General features: G+C 35.4%; 1 protein-coding gene across 3 annotated transcripts in view; it reads left to right on the top strand.

Moving 5' to 3' along the window:
- The window catches only part of SH2D4A (SH2 domain containing 4A), a 31,611-nt gene extending 9,169 nt beyond the window's left edge, over nt 1–22,442 (top strand). The window contains exons 2-8 of one of the 3 annotated variants that reach the window (XM_015831472.1): nt 5,446–5,605; nt 8,180–8,357; nt 12,092–12,215; nt 13,067–13,283; nt 16,483–16,595; nt 18,445–18,665; nt 19,696–22,442. In XM_015831472.1, coding sequence (XP_015686958.1) covers nt 5,446–5,605; nt 8,180–8,357; nt 12,092–12,215; nt 13,067–13,283; nt 16,483–16,595; nt 18,445–18,665; nt 19,696–19,788 — 1,106 coding nt within the window. In that variant the 3' untranslated portion in view covers nt 19,789–22,442. Of the gene's footprint in view, nt 1–5,445; nt 5,606–8,176; nt 8,358–12,091; nt 12,216–13,066; nt 13,284–16,482; nt 16,596–18,444; nt 18,666–19,695 lie in introns of all 3 variants that reach the window. The other 2 variants (XM_015831473.1, XM_015831471.1) reach the window with 2 other exon arrangements.

Below are 22,442 nucleotides of genomic sequence, written 5' to 3'. Positions count from 1 at the left end.
GCAGAGTGCAAAGGGGGGGCGGGGTTTTCCCATTTTCACACCTCCCACTGCCTTCCCTGCTACTGGGTTGAAGAGGCCAGGAACAACAGCAGTGGTGGACAGAGCGGGTGGGAGGGAGGTGGCGGCTACCGGGGAATCCCATTTTTGCAGGGGACTTTTTAAAAAATGTGATGGTCAAAATCAATGTATTTGACCAGTTTTATGTATCATAAAACATGGAATTTGTGATATAAAATAAGACTATTTAGATCTTCCTTCCTTAGGATGCCCTTTGGTTATGATAGAGGGCTTCCTCTCTATTCAAGTTCATGAAGATGTTTTGCAAATGGCTTTGAAATAACAGCTAAGATAATTGAAGGTTTGGATAATAGTATTTTGCATAGCCAGCAGCTACCTAAATGCTTAATTAGATGTTATGTTTATAAAGGTTGCTCATTTTAACTAACAAGAAATTCAAGAAGAAACTAGCATGGCTGCACAAAGATCTCTCTGACAAACTGAAAGACAAAAAGGACAAATATTAAAAAATGGAAAGAGGGGCACATAACTAAGGCCGATAATCGGCAGACAGCCTGAACATGCAAAGATGAAGTCAGGAAAGCAAAGGCTCAGAACGAACAAAGACTTTCAACAGAAATCATGGATAATAAAAAAAAGTTTCTTCCAACATATTAACAAGAAAAAAGTCAAGGAAACTGTAGAGCCACTAAAGAGAGAAGATGACAAGGAAATAACATGCAACAGGGAGAAAGCAGAGCTGCTTAACTCATACTTTGCATCAGTCTTCACACAAAAAGAAACTATAGCCCAACATACCAAAAAAACCTCACTGCAAAAGACAAATTAGAAACAAAAATTAAAATATGCAAGAAAATGGTAAGAAAACACCTATCCAACCTTGACAAATATAAATCACCGGGACCTGACAGATTATATCCCAGAGTTCTGAAGGAGCTGGCAGATGTTACCTCAGAACCATTACACCATATCTTTCAAAAATCCTGGAGCATCGGGGAAGTAGCTGAGGATTGGAAAAGGGCTAATGTGGTTCCCATCTTCAAGAAAGGGGGGGGGGTGGAACAGACACAGGAAACTACAGACCAATCAGTTTAACATCAATACCTGGGGTGATCCTAGAAAAGATAATAAAAAAACAGATCTGCGAGCAACTAGAAGCAAACAAAGTTATAACTAGTAGCCAGCACGGGTTTGTTAAAAACAGATCATGCCAAACAAATCTTATTTCATTCTTCAACAAAGTGATTAAACTAATAGACCAGTGAAATACTGTGGACATAGTATACTTAGACTTCAGTAAGACATTTGATAAAGTAGACCACAACCTACTCCTTGGTATGTTAGAAAAGGTGAAATAGACAACATCATCACCAGATGGATCTGTAGCTGGCTGGCAAACCGTACTCAATGAGTAGTCCTCAATGGCACTATATCCACATGGAGAGAAGTAAGCAGTGGAGTACTACAAGGTTCTATCTTAGGCCCAGTACTCTTCAATATCTTCATCAATGACTTAGATGAGGGAATTGAAGGGGAACTCATCAAATTTGCAGATGACAGCAAACTGGCAGGAATAGCCAACACTCAGGATCCAAAAAGATCTTGACAAACTTGAACAATGGGCCCTATCCAACAAAATGAGTTTCAATGTGGAGAAAAGCAAAGTTTTACATTTAGGCAGGAAAAATCAAAAGTACAAGTACAGATTGGGCAAGATTTGGCTTAAAAACAGTAACTGTGAGAGGGAGCTTGGAGTCCTAGTGGACGATCACTTAACCATGAGCCAGCAGTGCGCAACAGCAGCCAAAAAAGCTAATGCAATCCTGGGTTGTATAAACAGAGGCATAAAATCAAGATCACACGAGGTATTAGTACCACTTTATAAAACCCTAGTAAGATCACACCTGGAATACTGCAGCCAATTTTGGTCACCATGTCACAAAAAAGATGTTGAGAGTTTGGAAAAAATTCAGAGAAGAGCAACTAAGATGATCAAAGGCTGGAGACTAAAACATGTGGAGAACGGCTGCAGGACTTGGGCTTGGCTAGTCTAAAGAAAAGAAGAAATAGGGGAGACATGATAGCAGTATTTCAGTATTTGAGGGGCTGCCACAAAGAAGAGGAGGTCACGTTATTCACCAAAGCACCAGGGGGCAGGACAAGAAACAATGGTTGGAAACTGATCAAAGAGAGAAGCAATCTGGAATTAAGGAGAAACTTCCTGACAGTGAGGACAATTAACCAATGGAATAGCTTGCCTCCAGAAATCATGGGTGCTCCGTCACTGGAGATTTTTAAGAAGAGGCTAGACAGTCACTTGTCTGAGATGGTATAGGTTCTCCTGCTTGAACAGGGGGCTGGATTAGAAGACCTCCAAGGTCTTCTCCAAGGTCCCTTTCAGCTCTATTCTATTCTATTCTATTCTATTCTATTCTATTCTACTCTACTCTACTCTACTCTACTCTACTCTACTCTACTCTACTCTATTCTATATTTTTACAAAATGAATGCTGTTAATTGGCATTAAACAAGATTATCAATTTCTATTACTTTTGGGTCTCTTTAACTAGAGATGGAACCAGGGAATTATGAATGCAAGTACCCATCTGAAATATGCTGATATTATGTAAATTATATTTGATATTATATTTTTATGCAGTGTGATTTCCATTTCTTGGAAGAATAATTTATGTCAACATTAGTAAGCCCAACAAAGCTTGATAAAATAAAGCAAGATAGAATAAATAGTACTAATTAGATATAGTTTGATAAAAGCATGGAATTATATAAGGAAAATTATAAGCTCAACAGTTGCACCATTAACCTCTCCTTCAATGCTTTCAGTGTTGGAGACAGACTAAGAAACATGTAATTACATATGCAGACAAGGCCCACTCAAATTCAATGAATAGAAGGTACAGCAATAATTATTCAGTGAAGATCAGAATGTACTGTGATTGATGTATTTATAAATTGCTAGAAGTATAAAATCTGATTTTAAGAACAATGCAAGGATATTAAGAAAAAAGATAGAATTCAAAGTGCTTATACAAAATGAAAACCATCTGTCAGGGCACATATATAAATCCCTACTTAAAGATGATAGAACAAATAAAAAGCAGTATAAAAAAATACAACAATGGGAAGAATTATGGATCAAATTCATAAAATCTAAAAAAAAAATCTAAAAAAATTAGTTGAAAATGTTAAAATTGGTATACAACTTAATCAATAATGTCCAAGATAGATAAGTCATACATTTCAATAATAAATTTGGAAATACCTTGAAACAAAAGGAACGTTTTACCATCTGCAAAAAACCTTAAAATATTAAAATCTTTAATGTGTATAACTATAATGTAATAATACAGTAGAGACGAGGGTGAAGGTTTGTTCTCCAAGCTCCTCCACAAGCTGTATTTTGCAGTTGCTTATTAAAGTCACATTTATCTTTGGATGCAAAATTTAATACTAATATAAACTTTATCTCTAAAGACTTAAGCCATCTAAATGTTAGAGTGTTAGTAATCTCAAATCAATATTGTATACATACCATTGTACTCAAATAATAAAATGTACTATTTATGTTTTATAATACAGTGGTACCTCAGTACTCATTAATTGGTTCTGGAAGGCATGATGAGTACTAAAAATGAAGAGTACCAACAAACCACGTGACTTACCATGTGAGCTGGGAAAGACTTCCTATCTATACATTTTCCTATGTCAGCAATCTTTCCAGCATGGTCAACTTCCTGTCTGTCTTCTACAGCTGTCCCCAACTTCCTTTTGCAGTGATCTTCATGGCATAGCTGATTTCCTGTCCATTCTCCATGGCCATCTCCTTCTTCCTATAGCAGCTCATCAAATATCAAACAAATGACGAAGACTGGGACAATATTTTTATATCAAAATGCATTGAGTACCAAATTCGATGAGTTTTGAAGCAGTCAAGTACTGAAGTACGACTGTAATACAATTTTAAAAACAGAATAAATCTTATTTGTTTCTTCCACTAATATAAATTGCCCTAAATTACCAAATTGGTTCTCTATTTAATCTGCTTCCAAACTGCACTAGATTAAATTTCTTGACACTGCCATGACTGACATTCTTTAAAGAGACGCCTAACCTACTGTCCACGGCAGGCACAAACATTGTTTAAGGGAAGCAAAAATTCCAGTAGAGATAACAAAAAGCAGTCATACCGTAGCTTCCTTTTTTTAAAAATTATAGACAGGTTATAGCCATATCAAGCTCCTCTGGTTGGCCTCCTCAGCTGCTTACTCAGCCTTCAGACCCATTTGTCACTCTCTCCTGCATCCAGATATAAATATTTAAAGAGAGAAGCTCTTTGTGTGTATATCTGTGTGTTTGTGTGTGTGTATGTGTACATACAGTAAATAAGCATACACATATGCATATATGTGTATGTGTTTATGTATGTATATATGTATATAATAAAATTATGAGATATCAGTGTTTAAGAATAGAGGAAATAGGTCAATGGATATTTAGTAAGGTATGTGGCCTTGTCCTATCCTTTAGAAACAAGGTTTACAGAATGTCTGCAAGGTTATCAGTCCAAGAATGCAACCATTAGAATGAAAATTGTCTGTCTCAAACATAATTAAGTTAGAAACAAATATTGTAATAAATAGGCAAATGGAGGTCCATATGGTATCTTTGGAATTTAGAATACATTTATATGCAAAGGCAACATAGTGATTTGATCTCTGGTTCCCCTTACCATTATTTTATATCCAACGTTCAATTTGGAGCATGAATGAACCAACTAGCCCACATCAATACTGGCATTAGTAGGTATATGGATGAAATCAAGATAAATTTATTATATTATATGCCAATTAATTGCTAATAATTCTTATTGTTATGGGATAGTTTTGTATTGTTCATTTTACTGTTTGCCCTTTTATTACAAATGAAGGTGAATATATATGTCCCAGCATGAATCTGAAAGCTCAGAAGTCAACACTTCTGGTCCCAATGACTGACCCAGATTGAACCCTGTACTTTTATTGGTCAATGACTGAAACAAAGTTTCTGTCTGGATGAAACTACTACAGATAATTGTTAGTTCATATACTTTTGCTTTGTTTATTCTATCAGCAATCTCAAAAATCTCTGAAATTTTTCCCTCATATCTATTAGAGTAGTAGTACAAAAATATTGGGTCTCCTTTTGATTTTTTTTATGGAAAGGCTAAATGGGTGCCTTTGTTATACAATGTATGTAATTTTTAAATTCATTTGAGCTTGTAAAATATTGGAGGCCACTTTGCCATTCCATTAAAGAGTCAACCAGATGGAAGTGTACGTGGATGGTAAAGGAAACTGATACACTGAACACACTGTAGATTACTGATAATTTCATTGATGTTAAAGCAGTTTTATTGTTATCTTGCAGACCATGGAAAATCTGTGCAGTGGAAGCTTGGTGCAGATGGTGATATCTGGGTATGGGTAATGGGAGAACACATGCTGGATAAATCATATGACCTCCTGTGTAGTGAGATTCTTGCTGAAAGAGTGAAGCAACAGTCACTTCAGCAAGTAGAGAAAATAAGGTTAGTACAGCCTTCCATTACTGAAAACAATACACCAAATCTGTCATTAAAAGGAATTTCTTCGAGGCAGGTCCTGACTAGTACAAACTGCATGTTATGGGTTGCTGTCCAATGTGAATGTAATGAAGGACAGAGACTCTAACCAATCTTTTCTATTTGGATCCTCAAGACTGTGACTTCACTTCCCAGAATTCCTAGGAATAAGCAAATATTACGCTTTTCTATTTTTTTAAAAAAACTTTCTAAAGAATTCAAAGAAACCAGGACAACATACTTAAAAAATAAGGGCATTGTTCCAATTTTTATTTTTCCATTGTGGAAAACAGACTGGATTCCTGAATGATGGAATTTTTTTTCCAGTAAATCCCAAAGAACCATTGTGGTTCTCAAACAATGTAAGATGAGATAAAATAAGATAAGGTAAGATGATGAGATGAGATAAGCTGAGATAACTTTAATTGTCACTTTTTTCCTGTGAACACACTGGCACACATTAAAAAAATGAAATTGTGATGCCTCTGTGGTAAGGATAGGGAAAGGAAGAAGTGCTCTTCTCATATGATGCAGAAAATGCAGGCACTGCTATGCCCGCTTCACCAGTGCCTCACTGTTGAGTGACCAAGCTAATCTGCTCGTCAGCTGCACACCCAGAAATTGATACTGCTAACCACCTCCACAATTGAATCATTAATAAACAGAAATTGGCAATGATTTCTTTTGTTTTTCCTACATTTAAAACCAGGCTGTTTTTATTACACCAGTTCATCAAATCCTCTACCTCCTCCTGGTAATAGCCCTCATTTTCATCCTGAATAAGGCCCACCACTGTTATATCATCCACATACTTCACAATCTATTTGGTAGCAAACCTTACACTCATGGGTCAGCACGGTGAAAATAGCAGATTTAGGACACAGCCCTGAGGAGTACCTGTGCTCAAGAACACGATGTTAGAAATATTAGTCCCAACTCTCACATATTAGGGCCTATCAGTGAGAAAATGAAGAACCCAGTTGCACAAAGGAGTATTGAAACCTAAAAGGCCTAGTTTATCTACTAAATGCTGAGGAATAATCGTATTAAATGCCGAACTAAAGTTGACAAACAGCATTTGCACATGAGTATATTCTTTCCTCTAAGTGCTCCAAGCTCAGATGAAGAACATAGGAAATAGCATATAGGGTGGAATTTTGCAAGTTAAATGAAGTCACTACACAGCAGACTGACAAGAACCTTAAATAGTATGGAATGAAAGAAGGAAGGCAAGAGGGCACCATTTGTCCTTAGTTTCAACTGTGAAATGTTCAGGAGAAGAAGAACAAGCCTATGTGTGATTAAATAAAACAGGAGTTCATTATTTAGTGGGCAGGGTTGTTGACAGGTTCTTGAGGTAGGCAGAAATTCTAGGTTAGAAGTCTCCTATTATTCTTTATAACTGCAATTATGCAGCTGCTACTGGTTGACATTTTAGTCCAAATGCAGATGCTGGGGAAGAGAACATCCAATCTTTTTCTCCAATAGCCAATTCTAAATCTAACTTCATGAAGCTGGTGCTGGCGCAGAGGCCCAAATCTATAATTCTCATAGCAAGGCTATCAATAGTTTCTATGACAGAGAAGTACCACTGATCGGAGGGAGGGAGCGAAGGGGGAAGGAAGGAAGCCATTTCAGTTATAATTGTATGAATCTTCCATATAATCTAAATGTGGGAATATATTAACAGTGATTTGTGTGTATTTCATCATCATCATCATCATCATAAAAACATCCCCATCTGCCTATCCCAGGTCCTTGGTAAGGACTCGATAGATAGACAAAAATGCCAAATTCAGTCTGAACATCTAGCTAACTGTGCAATGATTATTATTATTATTATTATTATTAATAATAATAATAATAATAATAATAGAGTTGGAAGGGACCTTGGAGGTCATCTAGTCTAATCCCTGCTCAGGCAGGAAACTCTATACCATTTCAGACAAATGGTTGTCCAGTCTCTTAAAAACTTCTACTGTTGGAGCATTCACAACTTCTGGGAACAGGTTGTCCACTGATTAATTGTTCTAACTGTCAGGAAATTTCTCCTTAGTTCTAGGTTGCTTCTCTCTTTGGTTAGTTTCCATCCGTTGCTTCTCGTCCTGCCTTCAGGAGCCTTGGAGAATAGCCTGATTCCCTCTTCTTTGTGGCAGCCCCTGAGATATTGGAACACTGCTATCATGTCACCCCTCGTCTTTCTCTTTATTAAACTAGACATACCCAATTCCAGCAACCGTCCCTTATATGTTTTAGCCTCCAGTCCCCTAATCATCTTTGTTGCTCTTCTCTGTACTCTTTCTAGAATCTAAACTATAATTTAAGGATAATTTAAGGGCCAGCCTACCACTGTACCAGTTCAGTGCTATGTAACATCCAGATTTAGGATACGAAGGTAGAGATATAGCTGCCTGTCAAAACATTTTTTACATTAATTCCTATTGCAGCTTCCTGTATTTGTGCTCATGCAGGTAAAAAACAAAGTTGTTTGAAAAACTTCTGTTTCCTTGAAAAACTCATTGTTTTCTTATTTTATAGAAGAACCCCAATGGAAAAAGTCACAGAGGGTTCAGTATTATGTCCTCCACAGTTTCTATCAGAGACCCAACCTGGATTTGAAATACTGCAAGACAGTAAAGATTTTGTGCAAAGAGATGTACCAAAGAAAGTGGAAAACACACCAGCTGTTGGAAATTACAGAAATCTAGAATGTGTCCAGGTAATGTTCTTGTTTCTTACTATTCAAACCTTAAAATGAAAGTTAGCTGAGGGGGAAAGAATTCCATGGTGAATCCAATGAATGATGATTTTAGGAGTTACTTGGGGTCCCAGTCAGCATTCAGGTGAATTAACACTGAGGGAATGATGAAGATTAACTTTGCTACAGCAAGTTAAACCAAAAAAGCTATTTGTGCCATGATGCTCAACTTGTGCCCCCTCCCATTACAGGTGACACAGCAGTATCAAAAATTGCTGCTGCAGTGTAATATTATGCATATAGGAAATAATAGTTTTAATTTATATGTCACTGAATGACATATAAATGGTTCTATTTGCACTGTACACTTGCACTGCACAGAGGAGTAAGGCTGTCATGCAAAGTCTAAAATTCAGGATGACCAGCCCAGCTAATTGAGTGTAAATTTTTTAGAGGGACTAAACTAATTTCTTGAAATCATCATTCAGCAGAATTATTTGAATATTAACTCTGTTTCAACATTTGCAATTAAAAGTATAGTTTTGAGTGGTCCTGCAAGATTGAGACTGTAGGTACTACATCCTTGTATTTCTGTTTTACTTCCACCCCCACCTCTTGGCTGCACCAGGTTGTACTAAAAAGGGGGCTAAAATAACTGGGGAGGAACATTTCCCACATTACTGTTATTTTTCTATCCTAGAATCATTTATTTATATAAAATTAGATACAATCTTTCTTTCAAGAATTTTTTTATTTCTTATTTTTACTTGTATTGAATAATAATTCATTGGAGTTAAATTAGACACGTTTCCTTTTACATAAAAGCAGGAATTACTCTACCAAGAATAGATTTTCAGTGAAATCACTTATTAGAATTAATGTACCTATAGGTTAATGATTAAAACAAAGGCATGTTGGTCAAGGAGGCTGGTTCCTGCGTCACATGGGCTTTGGTAGATAAGGTGAAAACAGGACCATTTATTCCCTTCACTGATTAAAGAAGGTAATCAGGAACTGAAAGAAAACACTTGAAACAAAGCCCTGAGTTAGTGAGCCTTGATTACAGCCTTATAAATAGTTATAAGCACAATGGTTCATCAATAGGGAGTAGAAAATAGAGGAATCTCCTGCAAACCTTTTTAGAAAAAGATTATATTAAACGTGCTAGGTTTTTTTGGTATTTTGCTGTCACAAACTGAAAAATAAGCTTACTGTACAGTGTGAACCCTGGCTCTTCTGGAATATAATAACTCTATAGACATATATTGAGAAGAATAGTATCTCAATGGCATCTGACTTAGTGCAAAATGTTTCCATTATCCTTTCTGGAATCAGAGAAGCTGGCAATATCTAGCTAACCATATCTGATCATAATTCCAAGGCTGTAGATAAACTGGAAGGTTGGGGGAAAGCGAGCAACAAGAGTGAGGGTAACTAATCACAGGGGAGAGTTTTTCTGAGAACTTCATTTGTGGTCGTAAGAGTGGTGAAGCAAGCTTCAGTTATCTGTGAATATATCTTTATCTTTATTTCAGTTTCTTTAAATTTTTAAGCTTATGCTTAAAATTGTCTTTCAGGACTGAAGAGAGATTCAAGGGCATTTGTCAATATGAAGGTCTCTAATAGCTTATAAGTAGTTAACGAGCTATTTCCAAAAGTGATCAGAAGTGAGGTTTACAAATTTAATGTTTAGCATATTACATGCAATGTTACTTTTTCTATTCTGGGTGAACGTGAGTGGTTTGCTTTTGAATGCTTAGATATTTATTTGTTTCTTTTCTTTTTTAGCTTACCTTTGTTGCAAAGAATTCAGGGCAGTGTATACTTCCTCTTCTCCATTTCACAGAAATCTGTGAGATAGATGAGCCTGAGAGATAGTAACCTGCTCAAAATTATGCAAAGAATTGCCAAGTAGAGAGACATTTGAATCAAGCAGGATCTACCAAGAGTTTCTGAAGCACTGCTGGATCTTTTTTTCTGAAATTTGATACCTACTGTGTTTATAATATGCTCTCTACTCACACATATTTTAGCATTAATAATATTAGCACCAATTTTCAATAATTATATGCATTTAAAGTCTGCAAATTGCATGCATGCCTCCATAGTTATGTTGGATTGCAAATTTGTTTGTGTGGGTGATGTATTTCCAAGGGGAACCTGAGCCCAGTTTTAATTATCCCTTCCTGCTGACTCCAGGTTTCATTAGCTTTCTATTTGTGTAACCAATTAGGCACTGTTTTTGTATTCAGTAATTGCAGCTACATCTCCCCAGAGATGTCAATTCCAAAATAAAAACTGTGGGCAGTTACAGTTGTGAAGGTGAACATAAAAAAAGATGGGTGGAGGAAGCAAATGAAAAATCTCTCCTCCATTGCTTGCAGTCAAAAAAGAAGAGGAATGGGAGAATATTTCAGAATAGACCAGGTTCTACATTTTTGAGATTACTTCCATCTGTGACTTGATAACAATCATGCAGTCATAAAAATATTTGGGCAGGGCAAAGTATAAATAGAGTTGGAAGAATGGTTGGGAAATCCTTTGCTGAAGTCAACAAACACAGAACTGAAGAAAATCTCCCACTATAATTTTATTGCAAAGGCTCTTCAGTTCAAAGATATTTTCAATCAATACAAATTTCTGATAAAATGGGACTGTTGCTGAAAATGGCTTCACTGAAAAAACAGTCACTGAAAAGAATTAGAAAGTATATTGACTCATAAAGCTTGTGACCCAAATAACCTAGTATGCACTCATGTAAATATTCAAACTTACATTTCTAGATGATTTTGTTAATTTATTGTATGTGATGGGAATGGATAGTAAATGGTATGGCCAAATATTGTGGCAGGATGGCTTAAGGATGCTGTGAAAAAGAGACTTTAAACAGCCACTCTCTTATTACATTTTCTTTGGGAAACATGTAAGGTCCAAATTAGGGAAAACAGATATATTTGAATCAGCAATCACATTTTTCAAAGACAATACTAATTTCTAGTATTATTGATTAACATACACTATCTGCTAGTCTTTTGACATGAAAATGTTCAGCTCAGACAAGAAAAAGTGCTAGCTATCATTGAATGGAGATATTGGCTCTTAAAGTGGCTTGTAGAATATCATATTCTTGGTGTCAGAGCAGCCTTCCTTCATTCAGTGATCCTCAAAATGTATTGTATATCAATCCCTATCTTTTCAGTCATTGTGGCCAAATGAACATATTTGGAGATACCAAGTCAACAGAGGAGTTGGTAACCTTAATTTTAATCTGCAATTTACATTTTAGTTGAATCATCAAGCTATGATAATATTCAAAACATACAGGTTTTTTTAAAAAAAAAGTTTTTTATTTACAATACAGTTAAAAAAGTAAACATTGGACATGACGTAACATTCCAGTATAAACATTTCTGTCAAGTTATTTCTCTTCTTACATTTAGTTCTTTATCTCTATAGATACATATGGGTTTTTTTATACAATACTTAATTCATTTCTCTATTTGCTAGCCTAAAATTATATACATTTCCATATTGACTCTAATCTATAACCCCAACAGTCCTCCTTGACTCCACCAATAGTAAAATTTATCCCAGATTTCAAAATCCACTTTTATCCTTCAGTTCCATCCAAAACATACAGTTTTTATAGGATCAAAGGCTACAACTATTTATGAAATCAAAATGTGAATTATTAGCATGGAAGAAAATTATTGGTACATTAAATGAAACCATTACCTTTGTCTATCTTTTGGCAGGTTAGAGAAATGCCAATGAAGAAGACCACCACCGAGACCAGAACAGGAGAAGAAATAACTCTAGATTACCCTTCTGAATCAATTCAAAAACTGGACAAAGAACATTCTGATTGGCTAGAATCTTGTATGCACACTAATATTGGCCCTTTTATGTGACCATGCTTATAATTTTGAATGGAGAAAGGATATACAAGGCTAGCTATACAGAATAATACTTTAAAATTTCAACTGTAATGGTTAAATGTTACATTTAACAAAGACTTTTTTTTTAAAAAAAGTACTTGATAGCTATCTCTCTGAAATTCTGCTGTACAATAGCAGTAGTAATTTTGGCTCTCTGTTTGAATTATTAAACGTCAGTTTCTATTTATGCCCATGTCCCTTATTTGTAAACAAATCCCCTCAAATTTTACACGTTAGACTCTCCAAGGAATCCACCTACTCAGAGAGCTATGTTGATTAAATCAAATACCAGTGCAGAAGCACTGATCAGACTGAAGGCATCTCCACCCCTCAAAGTGTCCACTGCACATTCTATTTCCCAATCCCTTAAAAGCATTGTGAAGCTGATATGTGGTTCTCATCACTCATTGCGATGAGAGAAAGGTGAGGGGAGGTGGGGGTTTCCACCAATGGAGGATAGACTACCCAAAAGCTTTGCTGAGTTGCACTGCTTCAGAAAAGAAAAGAAGGAAAGGGGAAAGAGAAAGTAGGGGTCAAAGCAGTTCTTCTATACAACAGACTGGCTATACTTGGGAACTGAGCTAGTGTCATGAGAACCGGCAAGTTCAAAGCTGATTCTGAACTGCTGTCCCAGAAATTCCTTTATTATGGAAGTCATTCATGTACCAGAATAATTTCACATGTTTATTCTCTCTGGCTTTCTCCATCTCATGGGCATGATTTCATAATTCCTATTGGTGGTTCTGGACCTTGAAAAAATGAGTGGGTAACAATGTTCCTTCTCAATTTCAGTACGGAGGTCCAAAGCAGCAGATGAAAGGCGACGCTCCCTTGCCAAACACGCACGAGATGACTACAAGAGGCTGTCATTAAAGGGCATCCACAAGAACAAAGCAGCTAATGTTTCCCAGATCTTTAAGAGTCAGGAGCAAAGAAAGCCACTCCCTCCACCTCTGCCACCAAAGCCTAAAAACGTTACAGCTAAAATAGCTAATGAGAAACCAGAGAGGTTAGTAACTTAGAGGAATGTCACTGTACTGTTGAGGAAGACATATACAGCCCAAGATGTATATGAATGTCATCATTCTTCCTTTTCTAATTGCTCTTTGAAATTGGGCTGGGAACAATAAACCTTAATAGCCATATTAAACACAGATTTAAATGATTTCATTGGGCAGTTTCATTGTATGGTATAAAACTCAAAAGACTTTAGGTCAGACCTGGGCATTTTAAAGCTTGTGGGCCATATCTGTCATTTTGGCTGTTCTTGTCTGGCCCATGGTGGCGGCGGGGCATCATTGTCGGGTTGAAAAATCAATGGGGTGGAGGGGGGGACAGGGGCAGTGTGGCAGCCCTCCACAATAGTCTCAGTTTTTCATGTAGCCCCATAGGAAAATTAACCCCCCCTGCTTTAGGTTAATCCAAGTCATTGAAAAATTAATTACTGCCCTCCCATATATGCTGGTAGATGGGACTATTTAATCTTACTTTCTTTTATCAAAATACAGTACTGTTAGCTTATACGGTCCCTTTAAAAAAAGAATGTATTTAATTTGAGGGTTCATATATATTTTGATAAGATGAAAACAATAAGAGCTAAAGAAGCTTCTTGGATGAGAAGCAAAACGTCTTCAAAGAAAAAACAAGGAAGTCCAGTTGCCTCATGCAAAAGCATCTTTGGGACTATTGTGGAATAGAAAAACGTCTGGTTCATTGATATTGCAATACCAGTAATGCATGAATTAAAGAGAAAAAAACTAGAAAAAATAACAAAATACTGTGATCTGCAAATAGAAGTTGAGTGATTGTGGAGAGGGAAATCCATGGTTGTATCAATAGTAACAGGAGCCCTTGGAGCAATACCCAAAGGGCTGCCTAGATACATGGAAATTTTGAACTTATTAGATCTGAATAATCTGAGTTTGCAAACCCCCACCTTACTCGGAACTGCCTATATGCTCAGACATTACCTTAATAGCTCTTAAGACCTTGGTTAGGACTTGAACTGTTAAGTTTTTATCAGTCCCAGACTGTGAATCAAATTGAAGATTAAATCTTAAATAACAACAACAACAATAATAACAGTAATAATAATAATAATAATAATAATAATAATAATAATAATAATAATAATAATAATAATAATAATAATAATAATAATATCTCAGTGAGGCACTACCTTGATGTGGATATGGGGCTTGTGCTCTCTGAGGAAGATGAGAGCTATGCCAGAGGTTCAACGATACTGGACAGGTCTCATCAGAGGAATCAGACAGAGTGTCTCTCCTATAAAAAAAAATGGTGAGATGTAATGTACAGAAATCTGTACTGGCTTGGTTGTCCAGGTTAACAGGGACCACGCTAGATATTAGAGTTCCTAGACCTCTGGTGAAAAATGGGATACAGGACTCAGAACTCAGGATTTTGGCTGAGTAATCAGAGCCAGCAGCTGCAGAACTACTGGAAGGAAAGGTGTTTACCCATCACAAATATACAGTGATTGAAAACAAAGAAATAATGAACTGTTATTACAGATCAAATCCAACAAGAAGAGGATATTTTAAATAAATGAACCAGTTTTGGAAAGAACATCCAAAATCAGAAATAACAGAATAGAGGCTAGTAAATCAATGTCGATTTACAATACAAAATATTCACAGAAGCAGAATTGGAAGAACTTTAAAGGTCTAACCCAGGGCAGAGAAATCAAAGCCTTTCCAGAAGTAAGTCAGACCGCAGAGGCAAATAAGAGAGAGTTGGTATTTGAGGACTCCAGCAGAGGTGTAGAATTATTTTCATTTGGAAACCAGATGCCCTACTTCAGAAATAACAAAAACCTCTAAGTAAAGAAGTAGAAGAATTGAAACAAAAAATAACTGAGCATCTACAACAGCACAAAAATGTCAGAATAAGGTTGTCTGCATTGAATCTTATTCCAAAGAAATAGCTAACACAAGCATTAAAAGATGCCAACAGTGCAAATGAAATATAAGCACCAGCTCACTGCAAGAAACCAACCAACTAATGTACAGCACAACTGAATACCTAGAATGCAAAATCAACAAAGTCAGAGTGTGTCACCAAAATGGAAGATCAGACTGAAAAATAAGATCAGCAGAACAGGGATTTAGGGGTCTAGCTATTTTATTCTGGATATGTCTCTCCTTAAACTGTTAAGATACATTATAATTTCTGATGCTATCACATACCTTTTATTGATTCGTTACCACACTTTTTCATAAATAAAATATTCTGATATTTTTTCTTTGCCTTACTTTTCCCCTTTCCATGTATGTCAGATTGCAAATGGGTATCTTTATCTACATCTTGGTTATATTACTTTCTCCTGCTGATAATGGTTGACTACAGTTTCTTTTGTGGCATTACTTATAGGTCTGATGCCCTCTTTTCACATCTATTAAGAACTACTATTTTCTTTTAGAACTTTATTTCTCCTACAAAAACTAAAGAAGGCATGATAGGTGAACAAGAGGAGGAACTGTTCTCTAAAAATGACCCTAAAGCAAAACGGGGTTTCATGATTATCATGGAGGCTTTAGTGCAAGCAAGGCATTTGGCCTATTACCACAGATTGTACGTAAAAGCAAACTTCTGCCTCACATTTTCTCTTTCCCTTTGTTTGGTAATGCAGTTTGGACATTTAAAAAATGCCAAGCAAATGCTCACAGCAGTAATACAGAGAAGCACCTTCTGCTTAGGAAGAGATGCCTCCACAAAAATGAAGTGGTGATTTCAGGATTTACTGATTAAAAAGGATAGGTTATGGGAAGAAGAGAACCATGTTATGTAATTTGGAAGGGCAGAAATAGTAATAATCATGTTTGCAACTGCTGCAAAAAAAACAAAAAAACAGAACTCGCTTCTTTATATATTTGCTTCTTTTTCTTTTCTCATTCTTTGACTTTTACTGTTTTCACTTTTCAATCTTTTCATATATTTTTTTGATTTTCTAATTTTCTTTTTATATTTATATAATTTTTAATCCTGTACATTATTTTTCAATAAATATACTTAAGTCTAAAGATTAGTGTGTTTTTATGCACATTTCCTAATTTGTAAGTGATTTTTTTCTTTTGCATTAGAACTGAACTTATATTCAGCTAAATATTTAAACCATCTATTTTTATTTTTGTTTATTCAGCTAAATATTTAAACCATCTATTTTTATTTTTGTTATGCTTACAAAGATCTATTTCCAGTTCTACTCAGGAGATGATAGTTCGATGGTTTAAAGAAGAGCAGATCAATCTCCGAGCTGGCTTTGAGAAATCGATGGATCAGATAGCACCTTGGTTCCATGGTACTGTACAGCCATTGACTTATCTCAATCAAAAGGTATAGAATTCAGCCTGAGAGCAGTGTAAGATGGAGCATTCACACGTCTACTGACATACTCCTTCTTTCTTAACTGAGCATTATCTTCCCTCAACATGAAGACTTACTGTATATTACACAGACATATGATGTACTGTTCAGTTTTCCTTCTCCTTGTTACAGATACAGAGCTACACAGTGGTTTAAAACTTGTACTCAGTTATTTGGTAATGCAGTTCATTTGATTCTAAATATTGCAAGCATAAAAGAATTCCATTAGATACAAGAATATCATGCCTCATTTCTTCCTGCCTAGAAAGGGATTTACATTGCAGATATGAGAATTCAAGGAACTACCAGACTAATAAGAAATGCCACATTTATATAAGGGAAAAAGAGTTTCAACAAAATAAAGAACATTTCTATCAATTTCTTCTATTTAGTATGCTAAACCAGGATGTTTCAATGCCAATCAAAAAGATTAGATTTCTAGAATAAATATTTACCTGATATTCAGTTCTTAAAATTTAGGAAGAAAAGTCCTGTAAAATTAGAATAAAATTCCAGTTATTTTTTAATAAGGAAAAGAAAAATACAATAGAAATAGTTTAACAAGTTTTTAACTAGATCTTCAGGAAGAAATAACCTTGCTAAAGTTACAGGTTATAATTACAGGTTTACAATTACAATATTAGTTGCAATTATAATATTACAAATACTGTAATAAAATATTTCTCCTAGCTGAATCTCACTTGGCCATTTTAATTATAAGTTATGGGTTTATGACTATAATAAAATATTCTCTCTCATACAAAAGATATCATATGTATTAGTATCTATAAAGGGTTTTCAGCACTTGAAAGATGATGTATAAATCCAGGTAATCCTTAATTTAGGATTAATCATTTTATGACCATTCAAAGTTACAATGGCCATGGAACAGATGCTTTATGGCTGGTTGTGGAATTTTGTAGTCAAATGACCACAATTTGCACTACTTTTGCTGATTTCAAATGAATGAGTTTGCCTAATGACTACCATGTTCATTTAATATGAAAAATTAAGATTGGAAAATTACTTTCAGTCATGTGAGTGCCTTGATTTACAATCATAGCAATTTATGACCAGATTTCCAGTTGCAATTACAGTTACAGTTGTAGGTCAAGAACTACCTATATTGATGATAATTTTACAATAAATAATCTAAGAATTCCTAGATCAGGATCAACCATGAGCCTTGGAAAAGGAGAAATTATATAAGAAAATCAGATCTATATCTTCAGTACAGTGAGGTTGAGAGGAACATGTTTTCTGTCTAGTGCTGCTGTAATGAAAGGTTCTTATAATGATTATTTACATGGATTTTAATTCCCCCCCCAATCTGTTTTAACTATAGCTGTTAACTTAAAAAGAAATTTAAAGATTGGAACCCCTACTGCCTGCTTCTCAGGTCCATGCAGTGATGAGTCCTCACAAGCACAAACACCTGCTATGTGGATGGGGCTTTTAAATGTCAGCTGACAAGTCCCGCCCTTTCTGCCATATTTTTGAAAAGTGCTATGGGTGCTCCTGCATTCAAGAAAAGTGGGGGGGGTTGTTTTTAATGTCAGGGAACTGTAGGGCTCTGCAGAAAACATTTAAAAAAACCCAAACTGCCTTATATCATTAAGACTATGTAGTATTAACTGGGAAAGTGTTTAAGTGAATGAAAACTCTGGACAAACAATCATATACAAAAAGACAAAGACAGAAAGTTAGTCTCTTTTTTTAGAACATGTTTCTCATGTAACACATGAAGTACTTCCTTACTTATATTGCTTTTGTTTTGAGAACAGGTATTTTAACCACCAAAAAAGCGGAAGAGCTTTTAGAGGGTTTGGCACCGGGAAGCTTTCTCATCCGAGTCAGTGAAAAAATCAAAGGCTATGTTCTCTCCTATTTATCAGCAGAGGGCTGCAAACATTTTCTGATAGATGCTTCTGGAGATTCATATAGTTTCCTTGGTGTCGACCAACTTCAACATTCAACATTAGCTGACCTAGTTGAATATCACAAGGTGGGTCTCTCTTATTTTTCAGCACATTCTATACCAAAATTAGAGGTTTCTGATGCATGAAATATTCTTTCTGTAGAACGAATACAGTACAAAGGCAGAGTACCCCCATGGAATTCTATAACTGCTTTAAAGGACAGTTTTGAAATTATTCTCACTGCTCTTTCAATGTCTCTTTCAATCACACAGTTACAGGCCAACTCCAAGTTAGAAGGCAAAATGCCTATTTAGTCTTTCCTCTGATCACTTATTCATTCATACAATGCCCTTGCATAATACTATAAAATATCATATGAGATGAGAGCATTCTAGGAAAACTAAAAATGGCAGCATATCAGCAACTGTCAATAAATCCATAGCCAAATGATTGAGCGTATGAGAAAATGCCAGTTTCCCTTAACTGCAATAAGTTCCATGAATTCCTGGTGCAGTGACCAGCATTACCTACAGGGTCAGTTTTGAAATATTGTTTTGAAAAGTCTCTACGGTCATTTTTAAATTGAGGAAAAGTGAACTACGGAAAATACATATCAGTGGAATAGCTTGCCTCTCAGAGTCGAGAGTGCTCCATCATTGAAGGCTTTCAAGAAAATATAGGATAACCATTTATCCAAAATGGTTTAAGGAATCCTGCCTTCAGCAGAGGATTGAACTAGAAGACCACCAAGGTCCCTTCCAGCCCTATGATTCTATGATTTTGTATTGGTTAGTGTTTGTGATGTCTTGATAAAATTAGGAATTACTCTTCACTAAAGTTATTTTACAATTTACTCTTGTAATTCATTAAAACTATTTCACAATTTCAGAACTAAGTTCCAGTTTAATGGGCTGAGAAAATTGCAATTTTCTTAAATTTCTTTTAAACAAATGTATTAATATAGTTTGCCTTGCTACCTAAAATGCTTTGAAGCCAATTGTAAATAATTAAACAGTTGCTAATAAAAAATTAAATACTAATTTTTACTGAAATTCAGATCTTTGGGATACGATTTTAGAAGAATGATTTCTTATCTGTGGTACCTTTCTTTTTTAGGATGAGCCCATTACATCATTGGGGAAGGAATGTCTTCATTACCCCTGTGGACAACAAGGACAGTTACTGGATTATTTTAATCTTTTTGAGTGATATTGTCAAGTGCGGGAAAATCAGGAAGTCCAGGCAGTTCAAATGAATATAAAGGTTTATTGCAAGCTTATGCTCTCTACAAGAATCTGAACTACTAACAGTCAAAGCAAATAGGTGGTGGATATGAATGAAATTCAAAGTGGGCTGGACTTAAATCTCTTGTGGACATGAAGGGGCTCAAGACTAAGGATGCATTTGACCTCTCCCTCGGGCCCAGCCTGGTCATCTTCTACAGATATTTAGAAAATCCACTTACCATATGGAGGAAGTTTATGGAATGGACAGCTGCTGACATGGAGCAGCTTTAATTATTACAGTAGTTCCTTAACTATAAAATTATGATTCAAGTATGTTTGATAAACAAGAAATAAATTCAATCAAGCAAAAAAAAATAATAGAATCAAAATCCTAAAGAAAGCAGCAAAAGAATAATAGTACAATTGCCATTACAGGCAATTGTGGTAATGAACTTTCTTTGTTCAAACTGAAACCTGACTGCATGAGTTGCTGTTAAATGAAATTATAAGGAACTATTCCAAAGAGTTGACATTTGACATCTCTGGTTCATTCTTGAAAGGATTGTATTGTATTTACATTTATAATTGTTTTTATATCTCTACACTTTATTATATTATAAACTACTCAAAGTCACCTCGAACTGCAAGATGGGAGGCATATAACTTTAATAAATAAATAAAAATGAAATAAATAAAATTGTTGAGGAAAACTCAAAATGCAGAAGTAGTTAAAGTATCTTCATAACTTCAAATCCCCTGAAAGGTTGGTTTTCATCACCATGAATGAGTGATGAGTATAAACATGCCCGTAGTGCATCATAGAACAACAAGAGCATCAGAGCTTCCAACTGTTCACATTTTTCTTGCTCTATTCTCTGCTAAAACAACATTGTTGGATAGTCACATGGTTGTTTCATAGGGAGTTGTGTGTTCCTTTAAAAATGATAGTAGACATTGCATGGATCAAAACTCTTCACTGTCAGATCTATGACCCAGTTCTTTAGAAAATGAGTCTTTCCATGCTGGCAGGGCACGAGAGAATCAGATACAATTTTTTTGGGTGTGGATGAATATACATTTGTAAGTATGGGTACAATGTGCTTTTCCTCCCTTTTTCTTTGCATCCAAGCTGACCAGGACAGATAGATTCCTAGTGTGAAGAAGCTGGTCTATGATGGACAAGCATAGTAAATACTTATCAGAGAGAGAAGAGCCTTTAGTAACACATACTCAAACAAGGAAAATGAATACTGAAAGAGTGACTGCATAAAAAATAAACATTACAAATGCCCCAACATTTTACCCTTTTCTCTGAAAATGTTACAAATGAATATGTTTTTGTAACAGAACAAGCACAGTCATTGCCTATTATAATTGTGCTTCACTTCACTTGAAAATAATCTCAGACCAAGAAGAAAGCACTCACTTGTTATAATAGATGCAGAAGGATTAATACATTGTCAAAGGCTATTTGTATTCTATATACAGAATTTGGACATGTCTCAAGATTTCTTATTTTTCTAGCTATCACTACTAGCAGATTGTAATATTTAAATACATCTGGAAAATATTGAAGCTCCATTTTGAGGTACATTTTCCAAACTTCAAACATGCAAGCTGAATTGGCAAATGTATTAAAAACTCAAATATTATATTGGAATATCATCCCTGCACATATACACACATGTTCCAGTAATGCTAGGAGGCAAAGAATGGAATATTATTAAATATTAAGACTAATGACAATAGAGAACCAGTCTTTGACCTGGCAATGAAGATAGCAAAGAGGTGGATAGCTTCTGCCTTTTAGGAACCATCAACAAGCAGTCAAGAAATATGTTGCACACCAGCATGTGATAAAATAATCACGAAGCCTTGGAAAAGATATTCAAAAAGTGATACCTACAATGAACAGAAATTGTGCAAGCCATAGTATTCCACTTAGTTTTTCGAACGGTGTCTCCATTTTGGTTTTCTATTTGTAAAATAAATGATAGCATGGTGTAATGTGTCATGTGTGGTGATTCATCTGAGGTTGTATTTACCTACTTTTAAGAACATCTAAGGCCCAGATGATTTTTACTATGTCCTGATATGTAAAACCATAGAACTCAAAAAGCGTATACTTTATTTTTCATATGACTATAAATGAAATTACAGCATCCTAATCCATCTGGGAGAAAAAGTAAAAACAATTGGGAAAGAAGATTTCAGAAAAGATTAGGGGGCCAGATGAAGACTTAAACATTCATCTGCTTCCCATTGGCTCTCTCTTCCAAGTGCTTCAGTGTGTTGCATTTGCCTCAAAACAGCCTGCATTTAACATACAATCCATAGTTCTACTTGAAGTATTATATAAAATCACGATGAAGGACTGATGTCAGGGAATGACTGGAATAGTAGTGTAGAGTTACAAATAAATGAACGATGGCCATTTCACCTGAGCTTTCATGTATTTCTTATTAATTATGCTAAAATGGCTTTATCAGTTTCCAGTGCTTATGAATGTCTCTTAGATATATGCAGTTCATATTCCAACTACTTTTCAGTACAACAGTCAGCTGAAACTGAGAGGTATACAGGGTTGTAAATTGTTCAATAAAGTGAAATCTGTTTGTAAAGTGTCTATCTTCTGTA

The sequence above is a fragment of the Protobothrops mucrosquamatus genome, unplaced genomic scaffold, assembly GCF_001527695.2.
Source record: "Protobothrops mucrosquamatus isolate PMUCROS unplaced genomic scaffold, P.Mucros_1.0 scaffold_257, whole genome shotgun sequence".
NCBI classification, from domain to species: Eukaryota; Metazoa; Chordata; class Lepidosauria; order Squamata; family Viperidae; genus Protobothrops; species Protobothrops mucrosquamatus.
Note: the sequence above shows the minus strand (reverse complement) of the source record. Positions and strands in the feature narration are given on the sequence as shown.